Below are 17,712 nucleotides of genomic sequence, written 5' to 3' on the forward strand. Positions count from 1 at the left end.
AAGATGTGACAAATGTAAATTTATATTTCTATAATAAAAAGATATAGCAAACACATAGTAATTTACATATCTTTCCTGAAATATTGCATAGTGGCTTTTTCAGTGCTGGTAAGTCCATTTCAAGGATGTCGCCCTTAGTCCATTAGTTTGGATAATGAGCCCTATAAAGTACATTTATAACTCATGGCACTGCAAGGAGATGGATTCTAATTTTCATCCTTTTATCTAGACACATTGAAAGAAGGTCAGTGGAGGGTTCTGTATGATTCATTGTCCCAACACACACCGGGTGACAGAGACCTGATAATGTCAGTGCAATAGTGTTTTCCTTATTTGGTAGCAGCACTTGAAAGAAATAGTCTCATGATCATTCTTTGAAGTGAAGTGGAAACTAATATTAAAAGAAGCACTATCTTTTTTTCTGTTTAAAACCTTATCAGACATATGACTTGATAGCTATTCCTCAACAAAGAAGAGAAAACAACACTTAACAGGAAAATAAAAGCCTATATAGTTGGCTTTTGCTGGCTTTGAGTGATGCAACATGACATGTAATCAACCTTTCCCCCTCCAGAACATTTGGAGGAATGGGGGGAACTTGTTTCATAAACAATACAAAAGGTTATAATTAGATATGCACTGTGCCAGCTTGACTTGCTTGTTTATTAGCAGTATTTAAATGAGTGCTTTAGAGTGAAATTAGTTCAGCTCACATTTAAAAAAATTAAAGTAACAAGTGAAATTCATGTTGAGCAGAATGGTTTACATTATATGTATATGGTATTTCATGTTTAAACTCGATAAGAAAAATATTAAACATTTATTTTAAATATTTAATTTTAATATTTTTAAATTAAATGGACTATGATGTGCACTGAAGCTGTTGAATTTAGACAGAGTTAGAATGTTAGATGGGTGGTATGCAAATCGCACCTTGTCCACTATGAAATTAGTATTGTTTTTACAACTCTTTTATACCTTTGTCACTATTAAATTCTTGCTTCCATTCTGACTAAGTCATGAGTCTATTCTATCTGTGTTTCTCTTCTGTCTCTCATTTCAAGCACCGACTTTACGTGGAAAGTTGGGGTGAAATCCTGGTCTCACTGAAGACAGTGCCAAGACTATCATCTATTTAAATAGGGCCAGGATTTCATCTTTTGTGGGATTTTTAGGTTTGTTTACTGTATGAAAGCTGACTAATTAATGTTATAGAAAATGTTGTTTATGCTTAATTTATAATCAGATATTTTATTGGTAGATAGATGAGTAATACATTCTGGAGTGTGCTTCAGTGAGGCAACTGATTTGTGTCACTTATTTGGGTAGCCTATTCAAAAAGGCATCACTCTGCTGAGTGGGAGATGTTTTGCACATCAGCCAAAAAGTTCAGTGAAATAGTGTTCAATGTTTTTATACAGAAAATGATCTGACATTATAAAAAGCCTTAAAAGAATCCAGGGTTAAACCTTAAAGATCTTTTGACATTTAAAAAAAAAAAAAAAAGCCCCAAAGGAGAAAACTGTAGAATGTGTATCCTACTTGAAGTTGAGCTAATAACAACAATCATTAAGAAGGGCATCCTCTGAAATTGTGATCTTGTCCAGTATGTTCAACTTCTCAGCTTTGAGGAAAATATAAACAAACATGGCTTCAAAGCATATCAGCTGGTCAGTAGTGGCAAGTTTTAATTATTGCCCTCAGGAAACGTTTAATTTGTTTCTAACAATGTTTTAATCTTTAGTTGCTCAGTGTAATTATTTTGTTTTTATTCTTAAAGTGATGGTACTTATGTGTATTCCACACTTGGATATGCCTAAGTTCAGAATTTTTTTTACAGGCAGTGTCCATTGACCCATACATGCACCATAGCTTTCTTTGTGCTCTGAACCAAGGGCATCAAGGGTGATGCAGGAGAACACCTCTCCAGTTCCTTCTTACCACTGCATGGTCTGAGTTAGAATCTTTGGTGCCCTCAGCTCCTTTCTATTGCATCATTTCTGTAAATATATTGTATATAGTTTGTTTTTCTGGTTTTATAGTATAGTGCAGGGGTGGGCAAACTACGGCCCGAGGGCCACATCCGAGCCTCCAGGCATTTTAATCTGGCCCTTGAGTTCCTGCTGGGAAGCAGTGTCCAGGGCTTGCCCCACTCCGCACTGCTCCCGGAAGCAGCATCATGTTCCCCCTCTGGCTCCTATGTGTAGGGGCAGCCAGGAGGCTCTGCACACTGCCCCCGCCCCAAGCGCTGCCCCTTCAGCTCCCATTGGCTGGGAACCACAGCCAATGGGAGTTGCAGGGCAGCACCTGCAGAAAGGGCAGCGCACAGAGACACCTGGCCGCTCCTCCATGTAGGAGTCAGAGGGGGCACATGCTGCTGTTTCTGGGAGCTGCTTGAGGTAAGCACCACCCGGAGCCTGCCCCCCTGACACTCTCTCGTGCCCCAATCCCCTGCCCCAACCCTGATCCCCCTCCCGCCCTCTGAACCCTTTATCCCCCCCCCCCAGAGCCCATACCCCTAGCCGGAGCTCTCCTGCACCCCAACCCCCAATTTCATGAGCATTCATGGCCCTCCATACAATTTCTATACCCAGATGTGGCCTCAGGCCAAAAAGTTTGCCCACCCCTGGTATAATGTGATCTTCAGGCATCCTGTCACGACTAGATTTTTTTCAAGGGACTTCTTGGATCCTTTCCACCATTGATGAAATTCACACCTTAGTGGGACCTTAATTTCATGCTGTTGTCCCTCACCAGACTTCCCTTTGAGCTACTGGTCATGTGTTCTGTGGCCCATCTGTCTAGGAAGGTGACCTTTCTAATCACTATAACATCATCCAGAAGTGTCAGTGAGCTGGGAGTGCTCATGGCAGACCTTTCATATACCTACTTTTTATAAGGAAAAGGCCTCATTATGCTCCCACCCCAGATTCATCCCTAAAGTAGTGTCTGAGTTTCATGAGTCAAACCAACTTACTAGTATTTTTTCCTACACCACATTCCTCAGATGAAGAGAGGAGTCTGCATTCTCTGGATGTCCAAAGGGCTTTCACCTTTTATCTACAAAGAAAAGAGGCATTAGAAAGATACCTAAACCACATGTTTCCATAGCAGAGAGATCAAAGGGTCAAGTTTCAAAATAGATTTCTGGTTGTATTATCCTTTACTAACTAGATCACAACCCCCCCTCAAGGGGCATGAGGGCTCATTCCAGAAGAGCACAAACAGGCTTTGCTGTTTCTCTGAGAGACATACCCTTAGTAGAGGTAAGTAGAGCAGCTATCTGGAGATCCTTGCATATCTTCACAAGACATTATGCTTGAGTCCAATTGTCTACTGCATATACAGCTGTGGGGACTGCATTATTACAGTCAGCTGTCGCTTCTGCTTCCTCGCACTCACCATCAGTTTGACCACTGTTTTTTAGTCTCCCCCATGTGGAATATACATAGGGACCATCACTCGAAGAAGAAATGGAGGTTACTTACCTCTAAACAGAGGTTCTTCAATTGTATGGTCCCTATCTGTATGCCTCCACCCACCCTCCATTTTCTCTGCTGTGGATTGTTTGGACTCGCAGTAAGAGTGGGAACTGAAGAGGCAATGGTCTGCACCACCCTGTATGCACTCATTTTGTAACATGAGGAGAGCTATGGCGCATTTGCAGTGCATGTGTACCCATGTGTGGAACACAGATAGCGACGACGCATCTCAAAAAGCGTAAGCGCCAGATCCTTTTTCTCTGCTAGCATAATCTCAATAAAATAGCTAAACTTCAGTGCATATTCCCCACCATTTTAGCTTTCTGCACTAGTATTCTTGTTACATATTTTGGTTTTTGGACTCTATTATCAGCCTTGATAAATAAAGAAACATGACTTTGTTGCATTATACTTTACTAGCAGATATGAAGGATTATTATAGCCTCAGATATTGCCAGACAATAGTACCAACAATTTTTTTTATATAGATAGCAGCTGTTTTTTACTTAGTAAATGAGTGAAGAGTAACACCAATGACATTTCCTAGAAAATGACTAGTATGGAAGTATTTCACAAAAAGGTAGTTAGAGCATATTTCTTAGAGGCTGAATCTGTGTTGTGCCTTCCAAGAGATCCCAGGTCTTGGTTGTAAATTATTATTTAATTTTTCATTATTTTTATATTATAGTAGCATCTAGACGCCACAGTCAAGATAAAAACTTATAGTGCTAGGTTATGAACATGTTCATAGTAAGGGACAGTCTGAAATATCATACTGCTTAATTCTTTCCATCTTTTTCTAGGTGGCAGGCACTTTGCACTTTGGGTGCTGTGTAGAGTAGATACACTGCACACTCCTGTAGCATAGCTATAAATAGCAGTGTAAACAACAAGGCAGTGCTTAAATGATTAAAGGCATGCCAAACCTTAGGGTGTATGCCTCAGCAGTGCCTCCCACGTCTATACTGCTATTTTTAGCAGTGTAGTATCCTGCTGCTTCCCCCCACAAGAACCTTTCACTGCTGCATGTACACACCACAGTGTAGACCCAGCCTGCTTGTTACTGCAGCGTTTAGCTCCACGTATTCTACAAGCTTGTACCAGTGTAGACAAGGCCTTAGAGAAGTTCTTAATATTAGATTTTCAAACATTTGCCTGAAGCAAACTTAAAATAATTTTTTTTACCTTTTAAAACTTTTATAATTACTCTTTAAAAGAGTATTATTTATCATGACCATTGTTCTGCTCTTAGAACAGGGCTGGGACAGGCTGTGGGGTGTGGGAGGGATTGTGGGGTGTGGGAGGGGTACAGTGTGAAGGGAGGGGCTCAGGGCAAGGGGTTGGGGTGGAGGAGGGGTGCGGAGTGCAGAAGGGGGCTCAGGGCAGGGGTGGAGGGGGCTCAGGGCAGGGGGTTCGGATAGAGAAGGGGTGTGGCTGGGGTGCAGGAGAGGTGCACCAGGGGTTCAGGGCAGGGGGTTGGGGTGTAGGAAGGGTGTTCGAAGTTTGCGGGCTCCAGCCAGGTGCTCTTTACCTTGAGCAGCTCTGGGGTGGCAGCAGCGCGCAGTGGGGCTCAGGCAGGCTCCCTGCCTGCCCACCCACCCTGGCCCCATGCCGATCCCAGAAGCGGCCGGCACCATGTCCCTGCATCCCCTGAAACCACAGGGACATGGTGCCGGCTGCTTCTGGGAGCAGCGCAGGGCCCCCGGTGCCACAGGAGTGGCAATCCTGTGGGCCGGATCCAAAGCCCTGACAGGCCGGATCCGGCCCACGGGCCGTAATTTGCCCACCCCTTTCTTAGAACAACACAATCAATACAACTAAAGAGTTAAATCACAAATGCTTGGTAGAATCATAGACGGTAGGGCCAGAAAAGATCACTTGGATCAGTCAGTTTATCCCTTCTTACAACCCCACATTTCTCAAGACTACTCCCTTACAACGGTCAAAATAACTTTCTTTCTAACTTGTCATTAAAGCTTTATTACTACAAAAACCTTGTCCTTGCTTTGATAAAGGGTACCAATGGAAAACATACCCTGGTGATATGGGTTTGGACTCATGGTAGGAGTAGGAACTGGGGGTTCCTTATAGGAAATCATTCTAAGTTTCACTTTTTCAGTTATCACTGTCTGCAGTTGTCTTGAAGAGCCAGGGTTAGCAATGTGGATGTAATACATGATTTTTATTTGTGTAATTATTATCTAATGCTCTAATACTATTTTCAATATAATTTAGAACAAAGAATTGCATGCACTACAGAACATGTTTCTCTTTTCTTGGAAGGTCTTGTTATAAGTTATCAGATTTGTGTTAAGAAGTCATTTCTAGCTGTTTGTAGGTAAAATACATAGCATTTATTACTAATTGTTGGAAACTCAGTTGAATTCCTCAAATAATGTTCAACTTCATGAGCCTAACAAATTTATATTATGAAATTAATCTCTTCTCATTGTGTCGTGCTTCTTTTACAGATGTAAAGCACTCATTGATCGTTTTGGGCAAAGAATAAGTGCTAATTATTTTGTGGTGGAAGACAGTTACCTTTCAGAGAAAACATGCACAAATGTGTGCTACAGGTAATTAATGAGCAAGAAGCATAGTAGCTGCTATTTTTTAAAACCTCCAATATATAAAATATGTTGCAAATGAAACTTCACAACTTGACATGGAGGTCAGCCTCATGGTAATATAGTCTAATCCTGTGTTGTGTTTTTTCTCTTATGTGTGCATATTATAGAGGACACTGTGCACCCTATATTTAGCTCCCGTAGTATTTTCATTATACATTTTTTTTTCTGAAGGGTTTTTATTGAAGAACTCTTAACTTTTCTGTTCATGCAGTAGGAATTTAGTATTTCTCAGGGGGATATTAATTGGTTTAGAGAAGTGCCTGTTGTTCAGATTTGGATGAGTGTTGAAAATCACCACTTTTTCCCATGTTGCTGATCAGAGTTCATTACTGGCTTCTTGTCACCCAAAAAAAAAAAAAATTGTTCTCTTAGCCTGGCACATATACTGCCTTTGTGTATTCAATGCGTTCCAGATGGGGGACAGGCAAAATGTATCAGGTACAATATCGAATTATTGACACCAGTCAGTACGGGAATTAAGACTTGAGTTCATGATCTCCTGCTTCCCAGCCCTGTGCACCTTTCTTTAGGCTGGAGTCTTTGCTAGAATGTTTTGAACATATAAATTGCTATAAAATGCTAAGTACGAGACTTGATTAAAAAAAAATTCTGTTGTACAGGAAATACTAGTATTTTGACATTTGTTTTCATCTCAGGTTTGTTTTGAGTTAATATTCATCTCTGTGTCCAGCTGAGCTGTCATGATGTTTCATGGGAATTGTAGTTCCAGGTCTTTGATGCCCCCATTCTCCTTTGTGGGCCTTGTTCCCTGGCCAAACTATATCTCATAATATGTGCTGTCGTCTCTCCTTGTGGTCAAGCTGCCATCATGCTTCACTTTTTGTTTCAATTTTCTCAATGGAAAATTCTGTCAAAAAACTATATTTCCCTGGTCAAAATTACAGTGTAGACTGAACCCTATTTTCTGGAGGGGAGATATTTATTTGACAGTTTTTGACCAGCCCTGCTAAGAACTCTGGAAAATCAGGCCATATGTGTGTCAAATTGGGCACCTAATTTTTGACATACCCCAAATTAGTGGAGATTTTTTGCAAATTCTGGCTTTAATTTCCCTATGGTTCAGTTTTCCATTTGTGAAACCTCTCCCAATCTCATACAGGTGTGAAGATATGTGCGTTAGGCTCACATATTACAGTAATTAGTACTATAGGAAAGGAGATGAGAAAAATAAATGTCCTTTGTTTCATGCAGCATTTGGATGGTGTACAGTAAATAAAGAATGGGGGCATGCTTTGAGTATAAAAATAAATATTAAATACCTCATTCCTTGAGCACCATCTATCCTGTATAGTGATGTCTATCTCTGTATTTTTGTACAAACACGTGTTTGTTTGTAGTGGAAAACTTGCTTTTCAAATTGAAAAAGTGATTGACAACATAGCTTGAGGCTGTAGTGCCCACCTGGGGTCACTCTTTCAATCCAAACACCAATAGTTTTCTCTACAAACTTAAAAACGTCAGTCTTTGTTGTTACTTCCTTTTTTAGGTATTTTTTGCGTTGTAGATGCAGTTACTGTTCTTCCTCTTGAGATTTTCCTTGTTTAGCTTGCATCTTCATATGATGCTGGCAGCCAGCAGGGGAACTGTAGCCTTGCTGGTAATGATTGTTGCATCATTTCCCTCCTTCCTTCCCCCAAAAAAATTCTGTCAGAACATTGTTTTGTGGAGCCTTTTGGTGCTCCTGGTGTAGTGTTTAAAAGTAACATTATTCTTGTACCATTTTTGCTTTATGTTCCATGGCTTTTGTTGCGGATCAAGCTGACCAAGTAGCATAAGAGCCAGGAAGCTTGACCCAGATGCTGCAGAAAGGGCAATAAATTGAAATGGCTCAAATTTACAGTTTTTAGGCATTGAATATGATTCATCGAGGCCATGTGATTCTTGTAATTTATATGATACATGTTTCTAAAATTAAAAATGTTTTATTACACGATCATTTCATTTTTCCCACTGAATGGATATGAAATGTCAGTAATATAGGTGCTTGTGCATAAAAATATAAAATTGCCTCACAATGCTATTTATTTTGTAACCAGAATGTTATAGAATCTCTGAAATGTAGAGTTCTATACTTTTATTCATTTAATAGAAGCTGAAGCCCTGGTCTTGCAGCCTTTTACTCACATTAGGGCTTTTATTTTGGTAATGACTGTAATGCATTATTTGAGGTTGTAGAAGTGGGCCTACTTGGTAACATGAAATATGTAATTAATGATGTGTAATCATGATAGCTTATATTTAAGTAACACAAATAATTTGCCACAGTGGTAATATTGTAACTAAATTATTTTCAGAAGGCCGGAATCCAAATGGCTATGTTTTCTCTTTTGTGAAGTACCATAATTGCTTTATTTAATTGCAGGCAGATCTCCAGAGCAGTGCTCATTACAGATCAATCTGTACTAAAGACAGATTCAGACCAGCAGGTATACATCAATTCTGTATTTATAATCTCTTCAAAGGGTTGTATATGATCAAATTAAACTTCTGTGAAGAATTAATTTGTATTTTTGCTTCTATTTGAATCTAGCTTTCCAGTTAATTGGTTCTATTGATATTGTCTTAATCCCATTTTTCCTCCTTAAAGTAGCAAATTAAATGTAAAATCAGTCAAAATTGAAAACTACGAGCTAGCAATGGGACTGGCATATTTCTGTTTGTTGCTAGTTGCTCTGACACCTTTTGTTAGTAGTCTGAGAGAGATCAAGAATTGAATCAGAATTGAGACTAAACATCAAGCTTATCCCTACGAGAAGTTCCTCTAGGCCAGGAGTGTTGTTTATTTGTGGAGCTATTTGAGGAAGTTTGCATAGTCCTAGGCACTGTTAATCTGGTGCCTTTCATGATCTGTTCACTTAAGGTATATATTTACACTGCAATTAAGCCCTCACAGGTAGCCTTTGCCTGCTGACTTGGACTTGCAGGGCTCAGGCTGTAGGGCTGTTTGATAGCAGTGCAGACATTTGGGCTTGGGCTGCAGTCCAAGCTCTAGGACCCTCCCACCTCACAGGGTCCTAGAGCCTGAACGTCTAAACTGCAATTGAACAGCTCCTCAGCCTGAGCCCTGTGAGCCAGAGTCAGCCATAGGTTTTTAATTGCACTGTAGACGTACCCTTAATGTTTAATGGAAAAAACATTTTAAATAGCATAATATATTTAGTTTAAATCAGATGCTGTATACTAGTGCTTCTCTGCCCATAGAGTACAACTTGAATCAAATCCCAAGGGTTGAAGCAAAATTGGTAGACCCATGTAGCTAGGACCCAATGGAAGGCAGAAAGGAGTGACTTTCTCCCTCCTCCATCCTACTGCTCCTCTGTTCCCAAATCTAATCGCAGTGCAGCCTTTAACTCACCTGTACTGTGGTCAGCTTGGGGAAGGTGAAGCAGCAATTCTAGAAGCTGTGGAGCAAGCTTCACAGTCTCTTGCAGCAGCCCTGCCCAGAGTTAAGTGTTACATAAGTGGAATATAGGAGAGAAGAGAAGCATCCACATCAGCTAGTTATCACCTCCAGTCACAGGAACATAGGTATTAGACCAGGTCCACAGAGTCCAGTATCTTATCTGTGACAGCAGCCAGCACCAAATCCTGCATAGGAAAGTGAAAGAGAACCTGCAGTAGACAGATGTGGGATAATCTGTCCCTCAGGGAAGTCTCATTCTAATCCATAATAATGATTGGCCATGAAGCATGAAGGTTTCTTTATATCCCTTCCAAAACTTTTAAATGTTGACTATTATAACTCAGATATTTTTATTAGAACAATAGAAGACTGTATATTTATATGGATAAGTTCTTTGTGGAATTTACTGACAATCTGTCTACTGTGTGGTTAAAGCATTTCCTTTATCCTCCAATTAAGTTAAATGTCCACATGTTCTTCTGTTATGAGAAAGGGAGAATCGAAGTTCCTATCATTTTTCTCTACATCATTCATTTTGTGTGCATGTTTTTTATAGACTCCCAGTTCTTCCAACTCATCTCACAACCAGCATCTGCCTACATAGAATCAAGACTCCACTAGACACTTGGCTTCCCCACTTATTTCCATCCTCATGAACCAATGGCAGTTTCCAAATTCAAAGGGTTGTGTTTATGTCAGTTGTGGCAAGAAAACACTTAGGTTTGTTGGATTCCATGTGGGAAAAGGTTAAGAACCATTTTTCTAAAAATGGCTACAGTGTAGATTTTTGTATTATTGTACATCTTGTCCTGCAGACCTTACTAGCAAAAGTAGTCTTTGGCACTATACATGTGAGTAAGGTTAGGGTTGATCTCAAAATTTCTTTCTGAAAGGAGCTTTAAGAGTACACCAGAAAATAAAACTACATGAAAGTAGTACTAAGTGTCGCCAATTACTTTTTACCTTAAGTGGGAATTGCCTTGATTTTGTGGGATGTCTGATCCTTCATGTTACTCTACTTTAACAGACTTATGAATTTTTAAAGCAGTGCATAAAAGGAAATAAATCTGTCCTGTACTGTGTGTATGGGAGTTGACAACAGCTTGTCTGGAGCTTTCTAAGTCTATTGCATAAATACATATTTATGGGGTTGATAGATTGCATACTTATTTACCCACTAGTCTGTAACAGCTCTTTCTGTGACCATATAATACTCAAGTATGAACTTCTTAAAACTTATTTGTGGGACTCAGATCAAGCTACCTTATTTTAGAAAATACGGTTATTTTGAAAGTTGGTAGTCAATAACAGCATCAGCTTTGAATAACAATTTGCAAGTGTATAATGTTAAAAATATGTATTGTATATTCAAGATTATATGCTGTGTATATATTAAAGAAATAGTTATATAAGATAATATCAATATTTATTGGGGGTTTTTTTTTACTTTTTTGGGTGCTTGAAGATTTGTTTCCACTTTGATACCTTGTGGCAGTAGGCATTTTTATATAGGTAGTCAATAGTCTGTTAACAGTGTGACAAGTTACACCATTATAATGTAGAATAATGAAATAAAGATCAAATTGCTTCTTTGGATAATTTGATATTCAGAATTTTCTGTTCCTTTCTGTTAGATTTCCATTTTGACAGTGCCACCAGTGGAACGAGGGCAGCCAGCAGTTCGAATCATTGAGTTGTGTTCTTCAACCATGACGTGCATGAGAAACACCTGTAAGTACAGAATAGTTGAATTTTGACTGCTTTTTCTTTAGCTTCCGTCAGTTATGAAAGCAAATTGTTAAAATGTTTGTTTGAATCATTCTTCTGTTGCACAATTATCAGATTCCTGCTTGAGCAAAATAATCTATAATATATTACTGCTGTCAATAGGAAAGAGAAATAATTCCACTCACCCTTATCTTATTCCAGTACCATGTACCTAGTATTTCATGGGCTTTTGTGGGCTGCTTTTAGTTATCTAAAAAGATATATTTGAAAAACTCGGGTACAAGAATTGTTTATGTAAACTTTTGCTATAACGCTCCTTATTTCCAGAAGAGTCCCTGGGGGGAGTAGATCATGCAGGTATAGTCCTCACACCCAGTAGCAGTTAGGACCACATATTGTTTTATCCCATTTAACTAACAAGATGTAGTGTAGTAAATTATAGTGTATTTTCTGCTACAGAAAATACCCAAGACCAAATCTTTTCTCCTTGACTCATATAATTACTATCACTAAGTTTGATGTCACTGATGGTGTGTGAATAAGACAAGCCCTGATGGTTTAATTATAAAATAGTTCTTGCCTATTTCTTTAACACAGTTAGTGAAAATATTCTACTTTATGTACCAGGAGATTTTAAAAGTAAATTACAATATTTAAAATGTTGCATGGCTACTTCATGGTATAAAGATGTTCCCAAAATCCCCCTTTTCCTAACTTTTTTCTTTTTCTCTCTCAGAAATATCAGGTCCTGACTAGACGGCTGAAAAAACGGAATCCCCTTCCAAGGAAAAATTTTTTGCCCTTTTTTTTTTTTTTTTTTAAATTGTCCCATATTGGGATGAAATGTCAAAAATGTGAATTTTTTTCATGGAAGGGAATTAAAAAAAATCCATTTCAGAAGCATCAAAATGGAATTTTTCAGCTTCCAGGTTGCCCACTGAGAAGGCTGTCATCATATTACTTGTTAAATTGTGAGAGCCTTCCAGCCTGGCTGCCAGAGAAGCAGAGCACCCTGGTATTTAGCTTGCCCCCTCAGCTTCAGGAGACAGAGCCCAGGTGTTCTGCCTCTCTGTCCCCTGGAGCTGTGGGAGGCAGAGAGTACAGGCAGAAAGTAAAATTGAAAAAAGCTTTTTCGGAATGGCAGCCAGGAAGGCATCACTTTGATTTTTACTGAGGGAAAATCAAAACTTGTGGATAAAGCCTGAAATTTTCTTAAAGAAAATTTTGGTTTTGCAAAAATGGCATTCTTAATAGGATAATCATTCCGATGCAAAATGTTCAACAAGCTCTAGTCCTGACTTTTGTTTTGCAACCAGCCTTTGCTAGACCAGTGTTCTGGGGTAATGCATCTGCAATTCCTGCTCCCCAAGTGGCACAATAGCCGCTAGCACTGCCACAAATGTGGCCAGGGTTGACCAAAGATGGGACATGGTCAGGGTGTGTTGATTCAGCTTTTGCCACTGATGCAGATAGGGAGCTCCATTTGCAACTTAGTTGTCCTCCACTAGTGGGCACCCACCACCACCAAGGAATGGTGTAATGTAAATACCATTGCATACTCCAGCACTTGGTAATTTATTGAGGGTACAGCTGCTGTCACCGATTCAGTGAAAGTCACTAATTAGCTCTCTGACCTACTGTGCTCCCAACTGGAGTTGGGAGAACTGCAGTTCAATTTCAGCCTGAAGTTGTGATGCAACTTTCCAGGTGCTAAATTATTGCCAAAGTCCTCTGTCAAATCAGAAAGTCAGAACCTGATATTTCTGAGTTAACAAATAAGCTGAGAAAAAATGAGGAAAAATTTTGGGGGCATCTGTCCATTGTAAAGGGGGCAGTTGAACTATAAAAACAATACAAGTTTATCTTTAGTAGAATAATGGATCTGTTTGTTTGCCACTTACACACTGTTGTTAAAACTCAATAACAAATAGTTAGGTTTAGTCTCCAGAGGTGTGTGTATTACAATTAAACCTTGAGAGAAAATTTTTAAGAATTAAGCACCCTGGACCCTTGATTTTAAATCTGAAACTGCTTCCGGTAGCCTCTTCTGACTCATCTAAGCAATCCTCCAGCAAAATAGGAAGACTGGACATGAAATTCAGTGCTGCTTCATGCATCATAAAGATGCAAGGAATGGCACAAGTGTAACCTTTTTTCCCTTTTAGATTACCTTTAAACCTAACAACATAAATCCCATCCTATATTGCAATATGTTGTACTCTACACAGGATTACAAATATTTCATTCATAAGCACAGCTTTTCAACATAGGTAGCAAATATACTTAGGAGGAGGGATTTTATTCACAGAATATTTTGGAAACAATCTTTGTTGTTTTTTAAATGTGTGGTCCTGTTGATCTCCATCTTTTTCCTTTATTCCTTTGTATACTGTGCAATTAATGTAATTCTATTTGATTTATTTTCATATATACAATAAATCCAGCATAACAAACTTCCTTCTGTCAATCAATAAAGCACTAATCATCTGAATCTCATTTGTCACCTCTTTTTGGAGTTTGTTCTTGAAAGGACAAATTGCTATGGCAAAAATATTGTATCCAGCACATATTAAGTTTTTCTCTTTGTAGCTATAGAATGCAGCTCCAATATTAGATAATGGGATTTTTCCATCATAATAACATTATAAGGGAAATGAGATTTTTATCAGAATTTTATTGCTATATTAAATATTTCTGCATTAGCCTTTAATTTGTTTATATATGTGTGTGAATGAAATGACTAGAAGGGGCCTTCCAGTGTTTCCATTAAAATTTCCTGTTTACAAGGGTTTATATCTGAACTGTTAACATTTGATGTGGTCTGAAAAAGTGAACAAATTGAATCTCTCAGTAATCCGTTGGTCTTTTCTAAATTCTGTTATAAGGGTTTATCAGTTTGAGACCCTTCAAGGAGATAAGTAGAAAGATACTGCATAATAACCAACTCGTGCGCTGTAACCTACATCTGAACTCAGGTCTTCAGAAGGGAAAGGATGGTGAGCTTATCTGCTGAGCCACCTAGTCCCTTAAAACTGTTTACAGTATAGAATAAATAATATTCATTTTAATAATCATGTTATGTATGTATACAACAGAGTACTTTAGGTCAGTTGTGTTGCTAATGCTCATTCATTTAAATGATAGATTTGTTGCCTTGGTTTCTTCAATATATTATGAAACACAACAGGAAGTCAAACCTAGAAACCATTTAATGTTCAGAGTGGGGTATAAACCTACATGCAAGCAATATTCTAAATTGAGGCTAAAATCTAGCACAAGAGCATGATGGAATCTTAAACCATTTCCTCCATCCTGCCCCTCCACATTACTTCGACTTCACAAAGGATTTTTTTAGCTTTTCCTCAGAATGTACTTGTTTTGACGGATTTAAATTGCACACTTTGATACTTTACTTATTTTGTTCTTATACTCAATTAGTGATGAACTGGTAATTTTTTTTTATCGGAGTGTTGAAATGACGTGGTGGCATTTGGGTAGAGCTAAATTCTAGTAGCAGAGCATATTTCATAAATCTCTTATTTTATTTTTACATCATTATCTGTAAATGGGTTTTAACCTGACTGATTTCTCCCTCAAACAATTACTTAAGATAAGTATACAAATACATCTAGTCTTTGAACATAGTGCATAAATGACAGGCACATAATCGGTATTGCCAGCTGAGTGGAACCAAACTCCTTCACTTGCCCTAAAAATTGAGACTGTAATGATGAAATCATGAACTAAACTCATCGTTCTTCCTACTAGAAGAATTACTCAAAGACAAATGTTGGCAACCACTGTAACTAATGCAGTTATACCTGAGTAAATCAAACATAATCAAAATGTATACTGATGAGACTTCATGACTCATAACCATAACCTCAAAGGTAATAAAAATGATTTTATAGAAAGTAAATGATGTGAACTTCAGTGATTTATAGCTGGGGGTTTTTTTAGAAAAATTAATTATTACAACATTTGAGACAGTAAAACATTTATTTAAAGTTGCAAGATGACTTTCATTATCACCACATGTTTTAATTTACTTTGTGATATAGTGTCTTTTGGAGCTGAAAGATTCCATTCTTGGTTGAGCCAAAGAATAAATTATTTTTTTATATTCAAGAAAATGTTGGGTTTTTTGGTTTTTGTTACCCAAGAAAAGATGTACTTTTTTTTTTTTTTTCAGAACTCTCATTGACTTCAGTGGGGCTATGAGTTCACTGAAAACGTTTTTGATATGCTTGTAAATGAAATAACTTAAATTTAATGCTACCCTGGACTACAGCTTTAAAAAAAAAAAGTGCCATGAGGTTTTTTTTTAAAAAAACTATTTTAAATTACAAAGCTGTATACAGTTTTCTTAAAATAAGGTTTGTGTATGTGCAGTAACATTTGTATTCAATTTTAAGTAATTGCCTTTCACACTGTTTGATCAAAATTGTGTGTAATGCATAGTGAGATGAGAATGGTAAGTTGAAAACCTATTTGGTTTGAGTTGAAAATCTGTGGAGGTGCTCACAGCACAGTTATGCATCTCCACAGTGCTAGCATTTTCCTTTCCACCTGCTCCCTATCCTACCTTGAGACAAATTGTCCTGTCCTCTGATGAAACTGGGAGGGCAAAAGGGCCAGAAAATACTGTATGGTTGAGAGTTCGAGGTAATTATCCACTTGGGTAGGAAGAATTGGAGATACTGAACAGAGTGCATATCCTCTCCATCCATTGCTGCAAAAGTCTTGTACCACTAAAACGCTTCCAGTCATAGCAACACTGCTTCTTTGAGAACTGTGTGATCCATGAGTTCCCCTTAGAGACTAACAAATTTATTAGAGCATAAGCTTTCGTGAGCTACAGCTCACTTCATCGGATGCATCCGATGAAGTGAGCTGTAGCTCTAATAAATTTGTTAGTCTCTATGGTGCCACAAGTACTCCTTTTCTTTTTGCGAATAGACTAACACGGCTGCTACTCTGAAACATGAGTTCCCCTGTAACTGCTTACCAGTGGAGGGGTCCAGTCCAGCAGGAGCTAATGCTTGCTTCATGATCTTTTATACTGAACAGAGATCTAGTCCAGTAGGGAGTCCAGTAGGGACAATATAGTACAGTGCCTGGCTCCATCCAAAAAGAAGACCCTGGGGAGCAGAGAAAGAGACCATGTAGCTGCCCCATGGGAGATGAATGAAAAATTCCAGCCCTTTTTTCATAAAAAAACAAATATCCAGCAACCAAGAAAATTAAATGCTAAACCTATATTCATACAGTAAGGTTGCAAATTTAATCTCACACAGGAAGTTCAGTAGCAAGATTGACTCACCCGTACAGTATGTAGCATTTTCTGTCTTGATTAGTTATACAGGACCATATATATACTTTCCACATGGGAAAAAATCTCTGTAACAATCAAATCCTTCCACTTTCAATGTTGGAAATTCTACAGTATATTTCTCAGAGCTTCGTACAGTCTCTTTTTTAGATCATGAAATGATGCTATCCCCATAGTACAGCCTTGAAAATTGTCATGAATATTTACCAGAGTGCAAGCAAAATCTGTTTGTCCCCGCACACCTGCTTTATCATGATGATTGATGGCAACTTATGATATTTTACTTGCATATTAAAAAATGGGCAAATTTTTGCAGTGCAGTATTATTTGATCTTTAATCACATATATGTATGTATTTAGTTCTTGTAAACTTGAATCAAAAGCCAGTTCCTCTCAACCTTAACAGTTTGGTGTTCTTCTATGAATTCCCTCCTGTGACTGAAAGCACCCATGTATTCACACCCTACATACTGTTGTAATAAACTTTGTACAAAAGATGCCTTGTGCAGTATCATTTGAAAACTAATAACTCACTTACCAATAATATCATGGTGAAATGTATGTAGCAACATTATATGTAAAGTTATAAAGTCCCCCTGTGTGGTGATGATAGCCCATGTTCAAAACCACCCAGCTCTGACTAGGCAAAAGTTGTTAAATAGGTCTATGCTAAACAAAGGCATTTGTGTTTACCTCAATTTAGATACAAGTAGTAAACAGGTCCTTGAGACAGCAGGGAGATGAGATGGCTGGAGACAAAGCACATTTGCATTTCAGCAAACACTGGTGAGAAGAAAGAACATGGAGTGTCCTTCATCACCTGATTCCATGTCAACGCCTTTACTCTTTAGGAACCAGCCCTTTGACTCTGGGGGAGGGAGAACTTAACCTGAGAATATGGTCAGCCATCTTGCTGGGATCCCATGATCAAGATTTTACCTTGAACCAAGTCTAACTTGTGAAGATTTAGCTACTAGGAATTGTTTTAACTTTGGTTTTTTTTTGTAACCATTCCTGCCTTTAACACCTTATGCTTCTAGTCACTTAAAATATATCTCTAGGTATTTAAATAAACTTGTTTTATTTTTAATCTAAACTAATCAAGTGTTTGTGTTT

At 38.3% G+C, this 17,712-nt stretch overlaps 1 protein-coding gene across 2 annotated transcripts in view; it reads left to right on the top strand.

Moving 5' to 3' along the window:
- CHM (CHM Rab escort protein) overlaps positions 1 to 17,712 on the top strand; it is a 139,872-nt gene that overhangs the window by 107,482 nt on the left and 14,678 nt on the right. For both annotated transcript variants that reach the window (XM_038415687.2, XM_043491826.1), the window contains exons 10-12: positions 5,954 to 6,058; positions 8,496 to 8,559; positions 11,171 to 11,267. In XM_038415687.2, coding sequence (XP_038271615.1) covers positions 5,954 to 6,058; positions 8,496 to 8,559; positions 11,171 to 11,267 — 266 coding nt within the window. The remainder of the gene's footprint in view (positions 1 to 5,953; positions 6,059 to 8,495; positions 8,560 to 11,170; positions 11,268 to 17,712) is intronic.

Source organism: Dermochelys coriacea, chromosome 9, assembly GCF_009764565.3.
Source record: "Dermochelys coriacea isolate rDerCor1 chromosome 9, rDerCor1.pri.v4, whole genome shotgun sequence".
NCBI classification, from domain to species: Eukaryota; Metazoa; Chordata; order Testudines; family Dermochelyidae; genus Dermochelys; species Dermochelys coriacea.